The sequence below is a fragment of the Leiobunum rupestre genome, chromosome 6 (genome assembly GCF_980474605.1).
Source record: "Leiobunum rupestre chromosome 6, qqLeiRupe1.1.hap1, whole genome shotgun sequence".
NCBI classification, from domain to species: Eukaryota; Metazoa; Arthropoda; class Arachnida; order Opiliones; family Sclerosomatidae; genus Leiobunum; species Leiobunum rupestre.
The window spans coordinates 64,403,292-64,425,958 of NC_143389.1; the positions used below are offsets into that span (position 1 = coordinate 64,403,292).

Below are 22,667 nucleotides of genomic sequence, written 5' to 3' on the forward strand. Positions count from 1 at the left end.
ATAGGGTGAGATTCAGCTCGACCCCCTCCCTCCCCTAAACGCCTCACGTAATTTATGGACGCTCCCCTACGGGCGACTAAGAAAAGCCCTTCCCGTCAAAGCCTCCAGCTGAGAGGTGAAAGTCCGAAGTCGAGTAAAAAAAACCGAATTAGATATATGAAAATGGAATTAGATTAATAATCATATCAGGTATTTGGAATTAGGCGCTTTTAGTTGGAAATCAGGCCCTGAACATTTGAGTTAAAATTTCAAAGCTCTAGAGCTGACCGTTCTCGAGTTTTTAGGAACATGACATACAAATAAATAAATAAATAAACGAATAAAAGGACACACTTTCAGACTTATAGTTATAGAAGACTAGCTTTAATACCCGGCTTCACCTGGGGTCTTTTTGATTTGTACGTAATAAAAGTATGGCACCATAAGAAAACCTTCGTCAGAAAACTTCGTATTTTTATTTCCTTCTGACGATTCTTCCTAATAACTTTTGGGACAGCTAACTTTGAGTTTGTTCTTTAATTAGCCGACTGAAAAGCTAACTAAGTTTTAAAAACCCAGCCAAACCCGCTAACTTTCTATACGCGAAAGAAAACCGAAAAATAATAAGGTTCGCGAAAAGCAAAACTCGAAACAATACCAAAAAATAATACGAAAAAAAATACGGACGATAGCAATACTCGCTAACTTTAGATACGGTAAAGAATACGGGCGAAAAGCAAAACTCTCTAAGTTTCAATACGCGAAAGAATTCCGAAAAATAATACGGTAAAGAATACGGGCGAAAAGCAAAACTCGCTAAATTTTAATACGCGAAAGAATACCGAAAAATAATACGGTAAAAAATTCGAGAAAATAGCAAAACTCGCTAACTGTAGATACGCGAAAGAATACCGAATAAAATACGGTAACGAATACGGGCGCGCGTGAGTGAATGGACTTAAGTGTATGAACAGTGCGTGTTTAAGACTGAAAGTGTTAAAGTAATTGTGAACTAACTCAAGTCAGCTGTAAGATAAAATTGATTGTTATTATTTTTTGAATTGGAATAACCTAATTATACCCTTGAAATTATCAACTCAACCTGTGAGGGTAATTAAGTAGATTGGAAGTAATTAGTAGAGAACAGATCTCAGCTGTTAATTTAGACAGAGTTTATAGTTAGGTAGTTTGAATTTAGTTAAAATCACTCAGTATAATTTATGATATTTAATTAAGTGTAAGTGTGTTTTGGTTTATGTTTCAATCACGATGAACTAAGACAAATCTAGTCTTAGACACTTGAGTACCAGTTCTGTACAATTACGTAGAAGTGATATATATTGTTGTGTCATTGATGAAAGTTAAATCTAGACTGTTCAGAATAAAAATAAACATTTATAATTTTGCATAATTCTGGTTGCCATTTTATTTTCTAATCACTCGCCCACAACATTACAGTTCTGGCAATCCCGAATCAAATAAATTTTCGATATAACGGCGACGGGAAATTATTCTCGTAAATTTATCGCGCGGTCTTAGGGAATATTCTTTTAACAAAATTTCGATAAACTATCATTTAATTAAAATCGGCCCGGTTCCGTTAAAATTATAAACCAAAAAGCGAACGGTCGTTATAATACCCTCTGTAAATATTTATTTCATTAAAATTTGTTTCGTATTATATTCAACTGATAAACTTGTACTGTAAAGAGGGTTTAATTCAATTGTGCATTGTTATAGTACGTCTAACTCACTGTTGTAACTACTTAACTTATGATATTCTGAATAAATTAAAATTGGTCGTTTCGTCTCAATTATTTTAATTATAATTAAAATTTTATACCGGGCGGGATAGAACTGGGATAACATTTTAAACAAATAACTCAAAATTGCGGAGATATATCTTTAAGGGTTATCTCGAAATTAATACCACTAGGGACAATTCTTCCGAGAAGAGGTATATTTTGGCTTGCCAACTTGTTTGATATAAGATAACAAAGAGAAGAAAGTGACAAAGTCAAAAGTTTAAATGTGTAATAGATCACATTCAAAATAATAAATAAGCAAACGGAAGAACATGCGTAAGTAAAAGCTGGTTTATTAAAACAAAACCGACTAGTTTCGGCGCTACCTAGCGCCATTGTCAAGGATCAAAAAAGGGGAGCATTTATATATATATATATATATATATATATATATATATATATATACATGTATATCTTTTGGAGTTCGATCGCTGTCGCATTCTAGTTTTTTGCAGGTGATTCTACGGAAACTACTCTACAAGACAGCGTTGCAAAGTATTGCTACAACTTGCGATATTTTGGAAAATCGCCTTTTGAAAAAGCCTTATTTTGGTTAAAATTGTACCTTTGAGTGTTTATTACAGAGCTTCTGTTCAACCAAATTTATTGAAATTTTAAATTTACGTGCAACTTAAGTCTATACATTCAATGCAAAAAGTAATTTGCCGAAATTCAGAGAGGGGAACGTTCAGCCCTCTGGTGGCAGTTACAAGAATATAAGTTATATATTCGTATAAAGCTAATGAATCTGATCAAAAATATATACACATTTAATATATTTTATTCAAATTTAATTTTGTCCCAAAAAAGTCGATTTCGAAACACTGTGCCTTCGAGAAACTGCGAACGCAGCAATTTCGAGAAACTGCGTACGCAATGAGTACCCTTTGCCCCGAAAATGCGAACGCGTTCGCAGGCCTGACAGACAGACAGACCCACCCACAGACAAGACAGACAGACACGGTGATTGTATAACCCCTCCTCGGAGAGGTAAAAACGATAAAAACAAAATTTGTTCGACCAATAGGGACTAAGCAGTGCTACGTCAAAGTTTTTTTTTTCAATAGTTTTTATCGTGGGGAGAAAAATATGACCACAATGGCGGCCATGGCCAAAGCTACGGAGTGCCAAGTCTCTATTTTGAAAATAGCGCGGGCGAGCCTAAAAAATAGATCTACTGAATGACAGATAAAGTAGCCCAAATCACCCAAGCATTTTTTGTCTCCAATCGGTTTGAAAGTAGCCCAAATTGGGCAACTTTTCGCCCAACTGGCAACCCTGAGAGCACCTACCCGAGCACTTGTCTTGCTATATTATCTCGAGTCAGAATGAATTTGGTCGAATATTTTTAGAGCAAATTTTTAAGCCAGTTAACTGATCAAATACCAAATAGTATTCCGAATACCAAATAATTCGACGTAATTGGTTTTGAAATAACCAAATAGTTTGCATATTTGTCAAAAAAATAAAAAAGTAATTGAAATCACTGTTCATTTTACTTGCAATACTAAACCAAATGTATAATTTATATTTTATTTTATTTAATAAATTTAAACTATAATACTTAACTTTTTCAAAGAAAACTTTTACAAACAAATTTTAAAATACACATTTTTAAAGTTTAACTACCTCAGGTCCAAGTCAGCTAGCGACTTTTATTCTTTAGTAACTACTAACTACAATTAAAATCAAAGGATCTGCTATATTATTATTTATTATTATTATTATTATATTATTATTAGTTTTATTTTGAACTTTGTTTACGTTTTAGTTTTACTTTGCTATTCTAGAAAATTCCATAACAAAGAACACGTGAATAACCTAGCCAATAGGCGCTAGAATAAACAGCTTCTGCCTTTCGCTAAGAAGTTTTAATATACACGGTATGAATAATGGACGCGCAAGTTACTCTTTATATGGTCCTTGCCGCTGTTGCCTAAAGAGAGGTGCCAAAAATTTAACACTAGTTCGGAAATTTCACAGCGTTCTCCTCTGATGTCCTTGAAACTCAACAAATTAGAAAAAGACTCGCGGTTATTCGACCAGTTTTCAAACTATTTTAAAATACCAAATACTTTTTTCCTATCTTTTCGAATATTCGACTATTTGATCAAGAAAAACGAATATTCGCGAACTTTCCCAAGTGCTAGTCGATTCGACGAATCGAATATTCGATTTGGTATTCGATCGAATTATTTTGTCTAACCAAATATTTTGCACACCCCTACCGTACATACAATACTAAGGTTGATATTTGCGATAAACCATTACTGTGCACCGGTTTCCCCCATAATCATTGCGCGTAAAACAACTATTTCTAACCGTAACCTGTGAAAAGATATGTTTTTGTTTGAGTAATTACTCCTAAAATATTTCATTACGCAATTCTGAACCATTCTTCATTTTTTATTAAAAAAAAAACTATCTTTCTATGATTTGAAAGAAACGCGTTTTCTAGTGCGTTCTTAGCGATTGGAAATTATGGTAAAAAGAAAACTATTTCTAACACTAACCCGTGAAAAGATATGTTTTCTTTTGTGTATTTACTCTTACACGATTTATAGCGATTTCCACTGGGGGATTTCGGGCGCTCCGGGAGCGCTCGTGATGAGATTTCGTCCTCCACTGGGAAATCGAGAGCAGCTCGGGACGAGATCCGTGTCTTCCACTGGCAATCTCGCTCTCACAGCGAGCGCTCCAGCGTTGCCAGACTTGAAAAACGAAATTATTGTATTCTTGCTTAAAAATTATTGATTCTTGGGATAAATTATTGCAATTCTCACACGGCCAATTTTAGCGTTAGCCGCGCGAAATTCAAAAATAAAATAGTGTAATTATTGGAATTTGAACTATCTACGTTATACTTATTTTACACTATAACACTGAAGTATAACTATTGCAAAATTTATTGCACATATTTAAAAAATTACAAATTTAAATTTTTAAAATAGGAATGCGAGTCTTAGAATAAAATATCTCTACAGAATCAGATTCTTCAGACAATAATTCAACTGTAATTTGTTTTAAGAAAGAGTTTGAATACCAATTCCAAAATGAAAACTTACCGTTATTAGAAGTCGCCATTCTTTTTAGAAAATAATAATTGGTATAATGTTACCCATGTATCCCTAAACTGCTTTCAACGTGATTCTCAACCACTAACCTAAGATTACTAGACTTGTCCAAACATGGAGGAAGCAACTACTATCATGGAGAAGAATAGCAGGCGCGCGAACAGCGGCCCAATTTGTGCCTAGTAGAGTGTCGCCACCTTTTAATGAATGGAACAACTACAACTTTATAAAAATTCCGTAATGACTGTCTTAAAATAGGAGTCGCTAAAAGCCTACGAACCAGGCTGAACGCCTGCCGCCTCTAGCCGATTTTCGTGCCGCACTTCGAACAATCGGCCTGTGCTAGAGGTATCGTAGTTTCTTTCTCCATTGTCCAAAGAACTCCAAACCCAATGATAAGTGATAAGCAGATAACGATAGGATTTGGCACGGTACATAGAATATCCATGGGCGCACTGAACATGGGAACTGAGACCAGGGTGGGAAATAAGGATTCTTTTGAAAGTGAACATGTTACCATAGTCTATGGGCGAGGCCCGGGCTTACGGCCGAAGCCGAAGTTCTCCGAACTGCCATAACCAAATAAAAAACTGACGAGACTGGAAAAAACCATCTTAAACTAAAATTATTGAAATTATGGTACACAACTTTAAAATTATTGTAAATAAGCGTACAATATTGTACAAGCCTAAAATTATGGTACGACCAAAATTTTGGGCTAAAATTATTGTTTTGTACAATAATTATGGTACGTCTGGCAACGCTGGAGCGCTCTGAGAGGGAAAATTTTGATCCGAGAAATTCGACGGATCGACAGATTTCGTGATTTTTAAAATGGCGGAACTAGATAGGACAATAAATATTCGGGCTGCTTATTTGTTTATAGAATCGTCTTCGGATAGTTCCGACGAAGAAATAGAGGCAATTCTTTTAAGGCAAACGCCGGAAATAGTATAAAGGCCTAAAATAATATGATAAATAGAGGATGTGGTTTATTCCTACTCTGAAAATTAAGTAAGTTCTTCTTTACGCCTAGGCCTAACCATGGATGATTAATAAAGTTTATGGAATACAATATTATAGTCCACCATGACTTTCCGCGTATTTCGCTGGAAAATACTCGCCCCGAGAGTTGCTCTTAAAACGAGGTTGTATTTCACTGGGAGACTCGCTCGACCACGATCCTTGGAAATCTCGACACGAGCTGTGATTATTATCCTCCTTGGCGGAACCACTCTACGGCCTCTCATTGGCTGAAGGTTCAAGGCGAACTAGCGTCAAGCTCGGCCGTAGGCGGCAGCATTCTAGTTACCTATGAGATTTCTATGAGTTCACCAGTGCGGCGCCGATAGCGTAACTTTCGTTGCCAGCAAACGAAAAGCATGGGCCAAAGGCAGGGTTCTTTATAAGTTCTAATCGGACCACGCGACGAAATTTCAAAAATCGTTCTAGTTTGTTATCCGATTTCTATGGGTATACATAGAAACTTTAACGAATGCTTTGGCCGCTATAACGCGAACAACGCGTCATCAAAGTTGGCCGTGTGCCACCTAAACTCGTATCAGTCGTAATAATTCAGTCTTTTCCAGTGACGAAACATGGTGAATATTTCCGGTAACCCTGCTTTGTGGCTTGCGGTGTCGGCTTGCTCTTTAAGAGTTAACGTCATTTATTTTGTCAGCTGTTGACGATATTTCCTAATTTATAATAATTACTTCTTCGTCAATTTTATTAAAATGACAACTACACCAATGGATGAGAAAAAATACACCAATTTAACACCAGGTATTGTATTTGTAAATTTAGGTAGTTTTCCTTTGAAACTCTTTGTGGGCCTAAGTCATTAGTCCGAGGCCTATGTACAATTACACGTTTGACTTGTGACGTTTGAGGGTTCAATATCTTTTTTCGGAAATTCTGAAAATTAGATAGAAAATAGCATTTAACGAATGTATTATATCTTGGCTGACTTTATACAGTAAAGTTATTTAAATAGATTTTCTTATATATACTTACATATGGAACACGGTTTACTAAATTCCTATGAATGTTAAACATTTTGTCTATATTGGCCCATGATAGCATTTTGGGCATGGTAAAGCAAGACGAAATTAAAGCCTAAAATCTCATTTAATTTATTTTTATTGTGAAGTATATTGCAGAATATAGACCTCTTTCTTGCGCTATTTTCAAAAGTAAGATTTAATAAAGGGCATTTGATTAATTTCAGTTTGTGTAACAGTTGTAAATTAACTTCGTTCCGTTGAAGGCAGATATAATTAAGGGATTTTTAAGAATATCTTAAAAATTAAAAAGGATGAACTTCATTTTATTATAATTTTTTATGTGTGAATGTTATTGGCTTCTCTCATTACATATAACTTCTTTGTTCATACCTATTTCCTTCGTGAATTTACAAATATCACTGAAGAATGGAAAATCTAATTGAAAAATTTATTTATCTTGAATTTAAAAGGGTAAGTTTAAAATTGCTTTATGCTTTAAATAAATATGGGACATTGGAAAATTAATGCTATTTGCGTGGTATTTGGTTTTATGTTGTATGCCTAAATTGATATATTGTTTAATTATTTGTGGTATTTTACTTTTTTTGTATAGTTTATAATTAAGTGATTATTTTTGAGATAATTTGTGACGTTTTTCTTGGGTCTGCTCCAATTGAGTGCTCCTCAAGTCTATGCGTGTCCCCTTGGGCAGGGAAGGGTTATAAAATTTTGCCTTGCCTTTATTTAAAATTTTAGCTTAAAATTGTCTCGAAATACTGCTCTATAAAATAGTGTTTCTGATAAGGGAATCTAATATGAATGATGATATTATGTGTAAAATTTACTTGATCCGAGTGGAAGTTGAGAGGAGTATCGGAGGAGCCCAAAGATAAATGGCAATAGATATCAGAATTTCAAATTCTAGATGTTTGACACCCCTTAATTCAACCCATTTAAAAAGCCATGCCCATTACGTTGCTTGAAAACGACATTGGGTTCTGCTAAATTTATCTTAAATAGATCAGATCAACTTATTCTTTTAAGTTCGCCAATTGTTTTGAAAAATCTGTTAAAAATTGGCAACTACACCAGTAAATCCTTATTTCCAGTTACTTATGCTGGAAAATAGTCACTCAAATGCGAGTATAGACATTAGCAAGCATTGTCATACTATAGATGAAAAGGGTGGGAAAGTAGATTTTTATACTGGATCTCGCAATTTACTGGCTGTTAACTAAAGTCCATAGTATGAGCCAAACTAGCATGTTAATTTCTATAAAAAAAGCGTTTTTGGTGGATCTTAAACCTATTTAATAATCAGATTGGCAAAATTTTGTTGTTACCTATTATTTAAGATTTATATGATCATACATTTTAGAAAATGTATCGCTCGTATTGCTGTAGAAAACAGTCCAGTCGCAACTTTAATTACCATGTTCTCTTTGGTCATGAGAAGGGGTGATAAATATTAAACAAGAATAAAATTTGATGATTGGAAATTTCATTGTGAATTATAAAAGTTAAAATTCTTTCCAATCGATGGTTGTTCCCTTAATCTTTCTTTACCTGATTTTCCAATCAACTCAAAAGGGCCTTAGTTGATTTCAATATTAAAATTAATGCATTTGAATGTATATTTTGTTGTAAGAACAAGAATGTATTTATTTATAGAGTAATGTCGGCGTGACGTATTGCCCTCTAAATGGCGGCCAAAGCTACAGAGCGATAGTACTCTATACTTAGCGTTTTCCATTGGATTGCTCGAGATCGAATCTGTCTCTGACGTCATAGATCTCACCCGGATCGACTAGAGTAAAACCGCAAATGAACCGTCAAAATTTGCACCGATCTTGATCAGTTGATCTGTCGAAATCGGCAGTTGTTTTTGGGCGATCTCAGAGCACCTGAGAGTGGGAAATGGAACACTTTAAACTTGATCGGAGCAGATCCGAGCGCGCTAATGGAAAACGCTATAAGTTGAGACAATCCGCGGTCCACAGTGTTGCCAAGTTTTGAAAGTAAGATTTACCTCAGAAGGTAAAAATTTCCCTTTTTGGGTAAAAAATTCCCTCCATAACCCCAACCCCCTTACATTCGTGAAAACTCCTCGGAAAACAGGCACAATATTTCGGGAGCGACCAAATATTTAACATTTTTAATGAAATTATAAAAATATTTAAAAAAATTACATATATGTGACAAAACGTAATAAATAAAAGACAACAAAAACCAGGCATAAGCTATATAATTGTGTTTTGAGAGCCGCAATGGCGGAGCAGCGACTTTCAGATTTGACCTTGAGGGGATAGAAAAACCGGAATTTACTGCGCATGACGAAACTATCGCATGTTGCCTTCACTTTTTCTATCTTGTCTCTTATCCCCCCAAAATTCCCGCAAAATATGAGTATTTCGAGAAAAATTCCCTTTTCCCCTCCCCGACAATTTAACGACGAAAATTCCCGCAAAAAGGGAAATTTCCCGCACATTGGCAACACTTCGCGGACTTCGTGGTCTATTTTAACCAAAGCACGAGAGGGGAAGGAAAAATGTCTTCCGCACGCCCTTCGGAAGATGTCAGATTTAGGCAGCTAATGAGATACCGACTGATGTCAATTTCTAAGGGGGAAGGAGCTTACTGCTAGAACGTGAGGGGTGATTGGAAACAATACTGAAAATAACCTCATCAAAGTCATTCTCCTTAACTATTAATATATTATTGGTAAGAACATAATATAATGTTGTTACATAAGTGTGACACTTCCTATTCTTCACACGCAAAACTTTTACTGAGAGCTATTCACAAGAAAGAATGAGTTACGGGCTTCGGCGCCGTTTTGCGTCCTCTTGCTCCCGCGTCACACGTAGCCTTGACAGCGCCTCGCTAGGGGGAGATTTTATTCTTGTGCTGACGTCACTTCGTTACTAGCTCTCAGTAAAATATTCCCGAAAGTGACAAACTTATGGAATAAAATTATTGACTTATGGTAAGACCGATAACATTATATTCCTCGACGCGTTTAACTTAAATCAACCGGCTATTCCGCAAGTGTCTTACGTTTACCCCGAAAAACTGAATTATTTATGTAATTGTCGGCGTGTCACCTTGACCATGCAGCTCTAGTTATATTACCGTGTGTTGTCTAGCCAGACTCCCGGAGCCGGCCCGATCGCATGCGCTCTATCAATACTTCTAACCTGAATTGGCGACTGGTTTTAAACATATGGAACCTGTATATTTGACGTTGTGGCCGGAGCAATCCGTTCCCGGGAGGTGCGCGCGGCGGCATTTTATCCGCGATGCTCCGTATTTCGCGGTGGGTCAATAACGATCCGATAAATTCCATTTTCAATCCCAATGAATACGTGTAAAATATTGTCGTCGTTGTCTTTATTATGATAGTAAGTTAATCGTCCCAATAATTGTTTGTACATATGTACCCATTTTTACTTATATTTTCCAAGTGACACGATTATCGCGATCTATAGCGGTTTTACCACTTTCGTTTGTTTAATATGAACGGTAATAGAAGACTGGTTTGCGACTTTTAATTTTACGAGCAGTCCGTCACGTGGTAAGCCTGTTCGGGATAGTGTTGCCTGCGACGACAATAAGGAAGGAAATAGGCCGAAATATCGTCAGTCGTTATGGATACGAATTATTCCGATTATTCGGGTGATACCTATAAAGTTAAAACGCATTCTTATGACGAAAAACGCTATAGACAGTATTGGCGATTAGCTTCTGCCGAAGAACTAGAAGAATTTAGCGATCACTGCATCGGTAAGACGAGATTTTTTTAATGTATGTATAAAACACTTAATTACTTATATTTCAATTTAATTTATTATTATATTATTATCGACAAGAGAAACAAGGAAAGTTTAAATAGAAAACTGCATGAATCCTGTCGGAAACCACACTTTGCTCAAACACTATTCGATTTGCCTCTCCTGCCATCCAATGGAACCCCCTTCGGGCTCCCGACCTCCCGTCCTCGGACGGAACCCCCTTCGAGCTCTCCACCTCCCGACTCGGACGGGACCCCACAATAGGGATTTTACAGTATGACGTGCCACTACGTCACCCGTGCTTTTTCCTATTGATAAAAAATTTCCCCCCACAATGGCGGCCATGCTCAAAGCTACGGAGTGATATTTCCCTATCCTCCATTGTAAACCCCATTTGGCTCTAGCTTAAAAGTAGACGAGGATGCTAGCATTTGCACCCTTTTTCCGTTAACGCCAATGTATACACTCTTTTTCGACCCCTCTTTTTGGCCGCCCGCTAGTCGGCCATTACCTGGAACCACCGGTGGGGGGTCTAGGCTCGGGTCTTTGGTCCCAGGATATGGAGAATGGGGGTTAAGGGGGGTAAACTCAACATGAAAGCGCCCAGCAAAATTCCCAAAAAAAGAGTGTATAGCAAGCCTAAATTTGATGTTAACGCCAATGTAACGCGTGCGTAAAAACTGGCCTTGACGACAATTCAACGCGAAAGTAAGAAGTTGTAATGAAAACACAAAAATTTATGTCAACGCTAGTCACTCGATGACTTAGGCCTAGGGTGGTGCCTTGGGTATTAGCCTAGCTGATTATTATTATTATTATTGATTATTATTAGTGTAACGTGAGCATAAACGCTATTGGTAAAGGGAATAGAACCGTAGGTATTTGGTGTGGAACACCAACACTTCCAATATTGGCCCGCAATTTGCATGATCTATCATGAGGTACGAAAGAAGATAATGAAATGATTTTATGGCGATTTAAATACCATAATGGAATGCTGTTCATAATTATAGCATTCATAACATTACTTCGATGATAATCTAGTAAAAAATACTCAAGAACTGGTTGATGCTAATTATTAGTCTCAACTTGAATATTTCCAAAAACCAAGCCAAATTTTAAAAACAGTAACTTTTAATTTGGTGATTGGTGTACGTACAAATAAATTTCTTGAAAATAATTAATCTTTCAACCATTCTTCTATAACGCATGAATGTATTCATTTCAACAATGAATATCGAACTGCATTAGGTAGTCTAGCCTCAGTCGCCTGGATGGGAGGAGCTTGGTTATCATGACGTTGGTCACGCGCCGCCACTTCAAAAATGTATCTAAGGGAAATGATTTAAAACTTGACTAGCTTTCAGTGCCAAGGCCTAGCGATAAATTTAGTTGAATTTTTTTTAATACACATCGTTTTGATGGAACGAAAAATGGTAATAAATTCCTTTATTTAAGTAAGACGCAAAAGCGACCGCCCATTTTAGCCCCAGATGGTAAATAGGGTAATGATATAGTTCGATATTTATGGTTGAAATGAATACATTCATGATAACGGTAATAGTAAACGTAGGGAGCTATTGGCTTTGGTGGCATGAAGGGTTTGCCACCACCCTCCTACGCATTGTAACCTGCCCACCTGGGATAAAGGCAACAAAAGTTGCTAGATGACTTGGGCCTAGGGTAGTGCCTTGGGTATTAGTCTAACTGATTATTATAATTAAAGAGATAAAATGCGTACTTCTACTAGTGATTTTCCTAAATGGCGTATGATATCAGTTCCAGGCTATATTTATCTGAGGTGAAATCGCATCGTAGATAACTCCACTGGCTAGCTCCTGCCCTAACACAATCATAAAAGTTTGAGATAATAAAATTATTTTTATGAGAAAAGTTAAGATGTCATGGGTATTTATGCATTTTGTCAGGGTAATAAACATGAAATAAAGTGTAATTGAGTATTATTTTGTTTTAGATGGCTTCTTTGATGCCAGTGATGGAAATGCGGGGTATGATGCTACTCCTGACAGTGGAATACATGATATATCAGGTCTTGATCCTCATATGGAGGAAGAGCTGAGAAATGAACTAACTCAGGTGCGCATATCTTTTGGTTTTGTGTATTGCATTATTAATTTAGGAATTTTGGGTTTGTCTGAGGAGGGAACAACAAGCTATTATTATATATTTGGAAGAATTGAAAATAAACCTGTATTATTGAATTGTCTAACACCCCATTCCTCTTTTCCACATTCACATACTTTTTGGAATGTATATAAAGTAATCTTTTTTTTTTAGATTGAAGATGAAATTGTTATACTAAGGCAAGTGCTCTCGGCAAAAATGCTTGAAGCGCAGAAATTGAAAAGAAAACTTGGAATTTCTGCATGGAAAGAATTTAAAGATGATATGGAGCAAGGGATAAAGAACATACAAGAATCAACAGCGTAAGAACATTTTCTGCTTGTATCGAAAATTCGAAATAATTGCTCCCGTCATAGATATTACAGCTATATATGGAAATGAAGGGTATTATCCCATCTTGTTGCAATTGCCAAACCCTTTTAGGGAAAATTGACAAGATTTCTTTGTACAAAATTCATCTTGATTTTTGACTGTGAAAATCAATTAAATTGATCATCAATCTTCTAAGAATGATAGGAAAAAAGATGGCTTTTAGACTTTAGTATGTGAAAAGGGATGATGCTAGCCTTTTATCAGGGACGCACCCACTTAAAGACAGCATGTCTCTTTGTGAGGCTAGTTAAAGACCAGCTGCTCAATTTTCACATGTGTGAATTTTAACATTGCACTTCTGCAATTCTAGATCTTTTTTCTGAGAAAATAGTTCCTAGTCTAAGTCAAGTTTTTCTGTCAAGAAACACTTGGTCATTCATTATTTTCTAAGACTTATTAATTTAATCTGGTGTGATGAACCATATCATGCCATAATGGGGTAATTCCTAAGGAAATCATCAAATAATTATTTAAAAAGAATGTTAAGGAGGTCTGTATAAAGTAGTGTTCGTACGCGGTCAAAATAAAGTCGGGGTCTTGGTCGGGGTCGGGGTGGGTCTAACCCCGCGAAAAACAAGTCGGGGTCGGGGATGGAAAATTCTTTGTATTTATTAAGAATAGAAAAATTATCAAAATACCCCAATTTTATTGGTTAAGATTAGATAGTGTATCTTGTGTAAGCCAGCCTCTGAGCCTAGGGACTATTAGTAATAGTCTTAGTCGATAGCTACGCCGCAAAATTTTCGTTTTGAAAACGAAAACATTGGAGAGAGTTGGCCTTTTTCGATCTATCGAAATCTGGCAGCCTTGCCTGCCTTCCGGCCTGTATCTCCATACCGAAAATGGTCGACGATTACGCCGCTGATAATATTTTACTAAACTGATCGGCGGCGTTTTTGACCGTTATTTTGAATTATCGACTAGGACTATAGTAAAAATAGATGTCTGTAGCTTAGGCATTTTAATTGTTTAAATAAGTTTTTATAAATACACAAGTTATTTAAAAACGTTGTAACTCCACACTCCTTAGCTGAGACTGAGAGAGTTCGAAACAACGGCAATTATGAAACTAAAACTTATAATCAAGCGTCAAGCGAGAGCTACATCAGCGGCATAGCCGAAGGTCATTCGGATCATTCTATTGTCGCCCACGAAAAAAGGGGAGAGAAGGAACCTATCTATTTTATATTTTTAGGATTTTAGCGGGGTGCGTCGGCGCGAAAATTTAAAATTACACTACGAAAACATAACCCCGAAAAATGGAAAACCCCGACTTGATTTGCAACAGTCGGGGTCGGGGTCCCCGTACGAACACTAGTATAAAGTTGTACTTATGTCAAAATTATCAGTGGCCTTACTAAATTTACATTTTCTGTTCAACTTCTCTTGAGTAACTAATTCTAGAAATCAACTAGACTTTGACTGTCAATATATTCAGTAAAGCCATTTTTAATAATGCCAGAAAGTTATTGGGTTTCACTTGTAGGTATAGAGGTGTGACAGGAAAAATTACAGAGTGGAATTCAGCAGTTGCCAGTGCTCCCATGTGAGTTGGTACAATAGGATCAAATATTACTATATTAATTTTATTTCTGCGTTATTCTAACTAACCAAGAATTGGCATTCTAACATGTTGTGATCTTATAAACAGGGTGATCGCTTAGGAAATTTTAAAATTTTTGTATTGCGTATATTTTTCTTAAATTCAAAAATATTAAATGCTTTTATTTAAATTAAAATGTGTCCGAAACCACTCCCCATTATCAGGTTTACATGTAGTATTAAATCCAGATACAATATGATCATTAATTAAACAAATACCAATAATTAAAAGACTTGTTTGTCAAATTTATTATTTCCGTCATATAATATCTGTACTCAGTCAAATGATTAAGGTCTAAAAAGCCTCTGATTTCGAATTTTTAGATAACGTAGAACACCTGACGGTTGGACGATACTAGGTGCGTTTGGCTAGGTACTGTCCTCTCGGTCGCGTTATAGACGGCCCATCGCTTTTTTTAGTATGGGGTTGGGGTGGCGCCGCGCGCCCCCAGCGCTCGAGCGAAGCGAGTGCGCGGCGCCGTCAGGCGCCAATAAGGGGAACGCTTGATATTCGTCGTCGTGTGTTCTGAGGCAGTGCCATTTATTCTATGTTCCATTCATTGGTTCTACTGCACTGAAAACCACTTGAATATTTCGGAAATAAAATATATATAAAATAAGAAACGTGTGTCTGTGTACCAACCGAGAGGACAGTACCTAGCCAAACGCACCTAGTATCGTCCAACCGTCAGGTGTTCTACGTTATCTAAAAATTCGAAATCAGGAATTTTTAGTAAACATCCATTGAAAAATCTAAATTTTTAAAGTTAAATATCTCCGCGAATATAAATTTGCGCCGCATAATTCTTGCACCCAAATATTCCTCATCGCCCAAGGTATCAAATAAATATAACACTTGGTCGAAAATCTCGTGTGTCTGTGTACCTTACTTCACCCCAATAGGCAGCTAAGCTAATGCCCAAGGAACAGACCTAAGTCAACTAGTGGGTTGCACAATGGATCTATGGTCAAAGGGTGTGATTGGGCCATCCTATCTTGCCCCATCTCTTTCAATAAGTCAACTAGTGACTTGTGAAGCTAATTACTGAAAAGTATCAGTTGTTCAAGACACAAGATAATTTATATAAAGGTTTATTACTTTATTACTCTCTAAGTTAAAATGGCTATTCACATTGAGCTTAAAGTATAAGGGCATGGTGTGAAAATTTGGATGTTGTCCCTTCATTCAAAGTGCAAAGGAAAAACTAAATGTTTTTCTTCATTTGATTAGTGTTTTGCTCTTTGGTTTTAGCATACTACAACCTACAACCATCATTTGTATTTTGTTAAAGTTGTTCTGCTGCCAACGTTTATACTGGTTACAGTTATAAGTAGGTAATTTTTTTTAAATTCTGATTTAGAAATTTTTCTTAAATATCTTAGCCAAACATTGCCAGGATTGTTTTCGTCTTCAGCGTAGGTGAATTTTATTAATTTTGTGGAGGGATAATCAGTGTATTGTGCATGGTTTTGTTGCACCAGTTTTTGTTTTGTACATTGCTAAAATGCAAAGCCCTGTTTATAGGATCATATCATTTGCATGACATAATTTTACTTTTTCTTTCCTTTGTTTCTGAAAGTTTAACTGTTAGATTGTACACTCTGTTAAATAAGTCTTCGGCCGTTGGGATTTTGGCACTTATTTGCTTGAGGCAACCGAGAAATAATATCTTATTGTTGAGGAAAAAACAACTTTTGTCGTTTCATTGCGGGTAACGCAATAAGCATTTATATATTGATTTAACGAGTTGTTGGAACGCTGTGGTTATATGCCGGATTAATAATATTGATTAATTAGGCATTTTAGAATTTTCCGAATGAGACCTGAATTTTCGATAGGCCATATCTTAGCAGCCGTTCCACGTAGCCGGATAACAATAGCACGTTCTAAATATGAATCGACCCTTTGGAATCCAAAAATGCAGGTTTCAGGGGCGTAACATCATTATTAAAAAAGTTGTCAAAAACGATATTTGGCGTTTCCGGCGGATATTGAAATGCTACACTTGAATCAAGACATAGGCATGAAAGATATTAGTAAAATATTAAAAATAAAATTGGTTTCAACTTGCTATCATTCATAGTTTTTGAGATAATCGCAAATAAGTGCCAAAATCCCAACGGCCGAAGACTTATTTAACAGAGTGTACTTGAAATATTTGGATGATTTTTGTACATAAAGGGGGATACAAAATATCTAATTTGAAAATGACAGTAACTCACAGAAAAGTTTCAAAACTGTCAACTATTGTGTGCCCCCTTTACATTTATTATACCTAAAAATGGTTGGATTGAGCAAATTATGCCATGCTCTATAAGATTACTCAAACCAGGTGGTGTTTTTGTAAGAATTTTAATTAAATCCTCTATTGTTTTTTTTTTAAAGTTATCAGAAGACATCATCTACGCTAAAGGTGGCAACAGAAAAAACTTCATCCACACTTGGTACTCTTGGAGCTAGTGTGTCGAAAAAGCTTGGTGATGTAAAGTAAGTAAAATATGGTCATGTATCTCTTTAATTAACACTTTGTAATGAACTCTCTTCTACGTAGCGAGTATTACCATAAATTACTTAGATTTTTAAATATAAGAGACGCCTGAGTTTGGTTAAACAACATAAATTAAATTTTATTAGCACTCACTAGTTTACTCAACGATCCTTTCTTACGCTTATTTGTTCCGCCGCTTGTCTCACACCTTCCCCCCTCTAGTCTCGTCTTCATCTATCTCTATTTCTCCTGCACCTCTGGTATTTAACCACTAGAGGTGTTGGAGTTTGCCCCCTCCTGGGGCGCCCTCTATGGCGGTCCTTACAACTTATTTACAACACCTTTCAACAGGATTTTTAGGGTTATTGGTAGAACGATATTTAATATAATAAACATAAGTATGACACTTCCTATCCTCACAACACTAAGTTCTTAACTGATAGTCTGTTTCATTAATCAGTATGCTCTTAAGGACTGAAAGAGCAATTGACTTGAATATACGATTATATTAGTAAATTATTTAGAGCCATCAAACTAATTTTGGTAGTAATTTTGCCAGCAAAGAGAAATAACGGGTGAGTTTCTCGCTAAGAAATCTTTCTACGACAGACTATCATTGATCAAAATTGTTCAGTGTCATACTTATGTTTCTTATGGTAGAACGTATTTGCCCCAGTATTGAAAAATATGACTTTGTATACAATGAACAGTGCAGAAGGGGCCAAAATTACCGGGGCTCTGTACAATAGGGCCGGCAATGATATAATTTGTCTGCACGGTCCTGTCGGTACTCCATTTTCAGGTAAAGAACACAGACCACTGCCGATAAGTGGATTTTATATGGCGAAAATTACCTTCCTACCTGTAGATTTTAAACAAGTACTGTACATTTATAAGTATGTAAAATTTTAGTCTACTGAACTGTCTGAACATGAAATATAGTTAAAGTAATGCCTCAATATTTATTTAGGTTTTGATAATCATTGTAAAAGTTAGTGAATTATTTAATGAGGGAATGATTTTAGAATTTATTCATTCACAACAAATATGCTCAATCCCATTTAACTTTAAATTAGCTTTTCTAAACTTTTTCAAAAAATAAAAACATCTAATTTTTTAAACATACAGAAATTCCAATGCTTTCAAGTCATTTGAAGAAAAAGTTGGAACAGCTTACTCTAGTGTAAGGGTAAGAAAATGTTTCCTATTTATTTCATTAAGTATAAAGAACATTATTAGTCAGTTTAATAGAAAGTGTTTTGTTCACATTGGCCTTTTTATAATGGTGAACGTTACAATATTACTCATTTAGTGTTGACTACAAATATTGTGAATGCCCACAAAACCAAAGAACCATAAGGTGAAGGAAGTAGTGAAGAATTTCCATACTTGGCACTTAAAGTACTAGTCTAGAGAAACTACTTTAATTTGATTTAATGTGTTTAATTAATGAATCAAAATAAAAACTAAATGTTTAATTCACGATATAAGTTTATTTTAAATCCAATGTTATGGAGTTGTCCACTTTAAGGGATAAATGTTCGTTGTTTTAGTGGTAAATACATTTCAACGATGCCTTTACAGTATGTCGTTTATTGCTACAAGAAACTGCTTTTCTCTAAGACATTCTGAGCATTGAGATATTGGTTTTGAGCCATTCCAGGTCAAATCAACAAGGTCCAAACCACTCGAGTGACAAATTTTTATGAAATTTGGCGAAGGGATGAAGTTATGCATAAAATTACTCCCTGTAAAGGGAAAGTGTTAAAAAAAATATTTTGGCGGAGTTATAAGCCAAAGCAATATTTGGCTACTTTTCCAAAATCTGTTGTACCTAATACCAAAATTGACTCTTACTTTGGTTCTATTGGTGATAGAGATGTGTTCTATGGCTCATTTTGAAGGCCAAAACCATAGCATCTCGTTTCAAATTTGGGAAAAATAAGTACTTTGAAATTTTTTTGAAATTTCAAATTTGAAAATTATTTGCTCGTTGATACCAAAAATACCTTATTTTAAAAAATAATTACTATTATTAACTTAACTTGAACTTACTTCCTTGTATATTTGATTTCTAACCAAGTTACGAACAAATTTACTGAATCCCCACCTCTACCGATTTTCTCAAATTATCTTTCTCTCTGTTAATAAAAATTTTCTAGTTTTTTTCCAATTTTATAGACTTCTCTGTTTGTTATACAACCATACAAATAACTTGTTTGACCAAGAATTGATTTATTCATATACAGAGAATGTTTATATTCAGTCTATTTTTACCTTCGCTCCCGTTGCAGCTCTAGGATAAGAACCTGGCCCTTCCCCTTAACCAATCAACTCCAGGTGGTGCATTATTGGCTCCCTAAATATTACGTCCTCTTGACGCGATTGACGTAATTACGTATTTCCGCGTGAGTGACGCGTTAAATAAGAACGCCTCCTTTTTTATTTCCTCCCCCCTTTAGTTGATTCCCCTGGCTCATGATGCGTCGCGACTGACGAAATTTAAACATTATCTCTATATATAAATAGATCAATTCTTGGTTTGACAAACTATCCAAATTATTAGTTCTGTAGTCTATACGAGGGGTCGGACATTTACCAAAATCCCGTACACTTTGTCCAAAATCGCAAAATCTTTTAACTCTCTCTATGGTAAATTAACATTGAAATCCCAAAATAACTTCAAAAAGTAATGATAAAATCGCCAAAATCTCTACGAAATCCAGAAATCCCGTACAAAATAATACCAAGTGTCCGACCCCTCGAGTCTATACCTCAAATATTTATTCTGAGCGTTTTTGAGACACTTTGATTCATCTTCTGGTAACATCCATAATCTACCAGTTGTTGTAGGATTCAATATTGCCAGGACATCACTGCGAGAGAACCGTAGTGTCTTCTTCGCTTGGATACCGAAAAGAAGCCGCTGGCCCATGGTGGTAGAGAAAACATAGGTTTAGTTCGTGTTGGAAATGAAACTGTTCCGTAATGCATGCCAACCACCATTTCTTTTCTCACTTTACGGCAATAAAATGGCAGATGGAGGACCAGGGTATGCCAGGTTTTGAGTTCTTTCCCAATTGTAGGAGTTTGATATATATTTGAGGAAGATAATCTCCTGGTTTCCAATTTGGTTTTAGATAAGGGCGCAAATGAATGCAAAGATCTTATTCCTTTAATCAGGAATGTACTCTCATACCTTGGTTATAATTGGCTATGATTTTCGTCTAGTTCTTCCTTACTTACAAATTCAAAATTGATACTTGGTAGATTTCCTTCATTCGGTGCCAACTTAGCTTTGCCCCACGAGAATAGTTGCTTTGGACTCAAAATGATGGTGTTGTTTAAGCTATCTATAGTTACTCATTTTTTTACACAGCCTCCCAGGCCATCACATGGCCCTTTAGGTGGGGATTCAGTAAATTTGCTCGTAACTTGGTTACAAATCAAATATACAAGAAAATATTTTTACACGGTACGTATGAGGACCAGGTAAGTTAATATTAGTAAAAAAATATTTTTTTAAAAATAAGGTATTTTGTGTATAGACTAGCAAATAATTTTCAAATTTCAAAAATCTTATTTTTTTCCAAATTTGATTTGAAACAGGATGCTATGGTTTTGGCCTTCAAAATGAGCCATAGAACACATCTCTATCATTAATAGAACCAAAGTAAGAGAAAATTTTGGTATTCGGTACAACAGATTTTGGAAAAGTAGCCAAATTTTGCTTTGGCTTATAACTCCGCCAAAATATTTTTTTTAACACTTTCCCTTTACAGGGAGTAATTTTATGCATAACTTCATCCCTTCACCAAATTTCATAAAAATTTGTCACTCGAGTGGTTTGGACCTTGTTGATTTGACCTGGAATGACTCTTTTGGAATTTTTCTTTTCAAAGATAGCGGCCAGGTGCAAATAAAATTAAAAAAAATTAATTTAAAAAAAGGCCAAGATAAGTAACAAGGGCTTTTTTCATGTGTTAGGCATTGTACAGAATTATTTTTTATTTCAAGATTCACACACATTCCCTCTGACAATTGAGTGTTTTGGGTGGAAATGTAATAAGCATATGTATTAGTATATAGAAGTCATTTTGAATATCAAAATGTTATTCATAATATTGAAATCCACAATGATTTCAGAATAAAATGTAATTGAAGGCTGTCATATTATTCGAAATAGAAATTTCGTTATTTCAATTACTTTCATACGGGAATGCCATATTATAGAGTTCAGTATTTGGAAGTAAGTATGAACTGGCCTGAAGTAAATTTTCTTCTAAGTTTTTAAAAATAAATGATGAAATTTCACTTAATGATTGGAAATTGGACTTAAATCCCTTGCTTAATCTGCTTAGTATTTATAGAATTACTTAATGTACAATGAAAATATTAACAACTACAATGTTGTTTGTATAATCTCAACCATTTTGTTTTAAGAGCGATACTTTCTAAATTGCACTGGTCCTTACGAAAAATTATTATCTTTATTAGGAGGTGGGAAGAAATTCCACGTAATAATAATGGTATAAAAGAAAAATTATAAACCTAGTTTATTTATATAAATTTTATCATTTGGGCTTCATCTGAAAATTGTGATATTTTCTGTTATAGACTAAAGTTTCCAGCTCAAGGAGTAGCAGTGTGAACAGTTTTGAACAAGCATTAAATAATCTTGATGGAAGATCTGTCTCATCTAACACCACAACTCCAGTAACAAGTCCTATTGTTCCTGACAAACCTCTGGCATAAAAAAAATAATCTTATGTTGGATGACTTAACAGAAAACAAATGTCATGAAACGTCTATGCTTTATTAAATTAATACACAGGTCACGTCCATACATTGAAGGCATGTGTGACTTTTTCTGATTATCAGTACTTTGTTGATTGTTTAGTTTTGAGCTAACCAAATTTTGTGGTCTAAATCTATATTTATTAAGCTATGTCAGGTTCTGAAACTAAAGAAATAACTTCTTATTATTACTTTGCGGACATTCCACTGTATAAAATTTGATTAATCCGCAAAATAATGTATATTAATAAAAAATCTCTCTATGTTTTCTTGTCTATAATTTAATGAGCACAGTGCAAATAAATGACTTCATCATGCCTTCTTTTAGATGCTATAGTTTAGGTGAAAACCAGAAGGGACACACAAGCACATGATCAAAATTGAAATACGAACAACTGGAAATTGGTATTAACCATTGTGGGACCACATTGCTAGTTATATATGACATAGAAAATGATATTACCAGCAGAAAATAAGCAATTCCATATCTAACTGGTACAATTTCAGAAATTTATATTTTTATCTCAAAAAGAAATAGAACATTTAGGACCAGGTTCACATTTGCGTCTAATATATTCTAAAACCCGAAAGATTTGACTAGAGCAAG

The 22,667-nt window shown here is 35.3% G+C and overlaps 1 protein-coding gene across 5 annotated transcripts; it reads left to right on the forward strand.

Moving 5' to 3' along the window:
* Positions 1-6,466: 6,466 nt before the first annotated feature.
* Positions 6,467-22,298, forward strand: LOC149942964 (tumor protein D54). 5 transcript variants are annotated; one of them, XM_090177603.1, is made up of 7 exons: positions 6,467-6,643; positions 12,631-12,752; positions 12,954-13,102; positions 14,659-14,718; positions 17,161-17,262; positions 18,392-18,452; positions 21,881-22,290. In XM_090177603.1, exons 1-7 carry the CDS (start codon positions 6,595-6,597, stop codon positions 22,016-22,018), a joined length of 681 nt encoding a protein of 226 aa, XP_090033729.1. In that variant the 5' UTR covers positions 6,467-6,594; the 3' UTR covers positions 22,019-22,290. The 5 variants fall into 5 exon arrangements, with proteins under 5 accessions (XP_090033729.1, XP_090033726.1, XP_090033727.1 ...); XM_090177600.1 differs by lacking the exon at positions 6,467-6,643 and adding an exon at positions 8,890-10,647 and having other exon boundaries at positions 18,392-18,446; positions 21,881-22,298; XM_090177601.1 differs by lacking the exons at positions 6,467-6,643; positions 14,659-14,718 and adding exons at positions 8,894-10,647; positions 16,158-16,190 and having other exon boundaries at positions 21,881-22,296.
* The last annotated feature ends 369 nt before the right edge of the window (positions 22,299-22,667 follow it).

Bases quoted from the DNA above. Each gene is read 5' to 3' on its own strand.
- LOC149942964 (XM_090177599.1), top strand. From the start codon at position 10,512: ATGGATACGAATTATTCCGATTATTCGGGTGATACCTATAAAGTTAAA. The intron at 12,753-12,953 runs GTGCGCATATCT...TTTTTTTTTTAG, and splicing joins TGAGAAATGAACTAACTCAG to ATTGAAGATGAAATTGTTAT. The intron at 18,453-21,880 runs GTAAGAAAATGT...TTTCTGTTATAG, and splicing joins CAGCTTACTCTAGTGTAAGG to ACTAAAGTTTCCAGCTCAAG.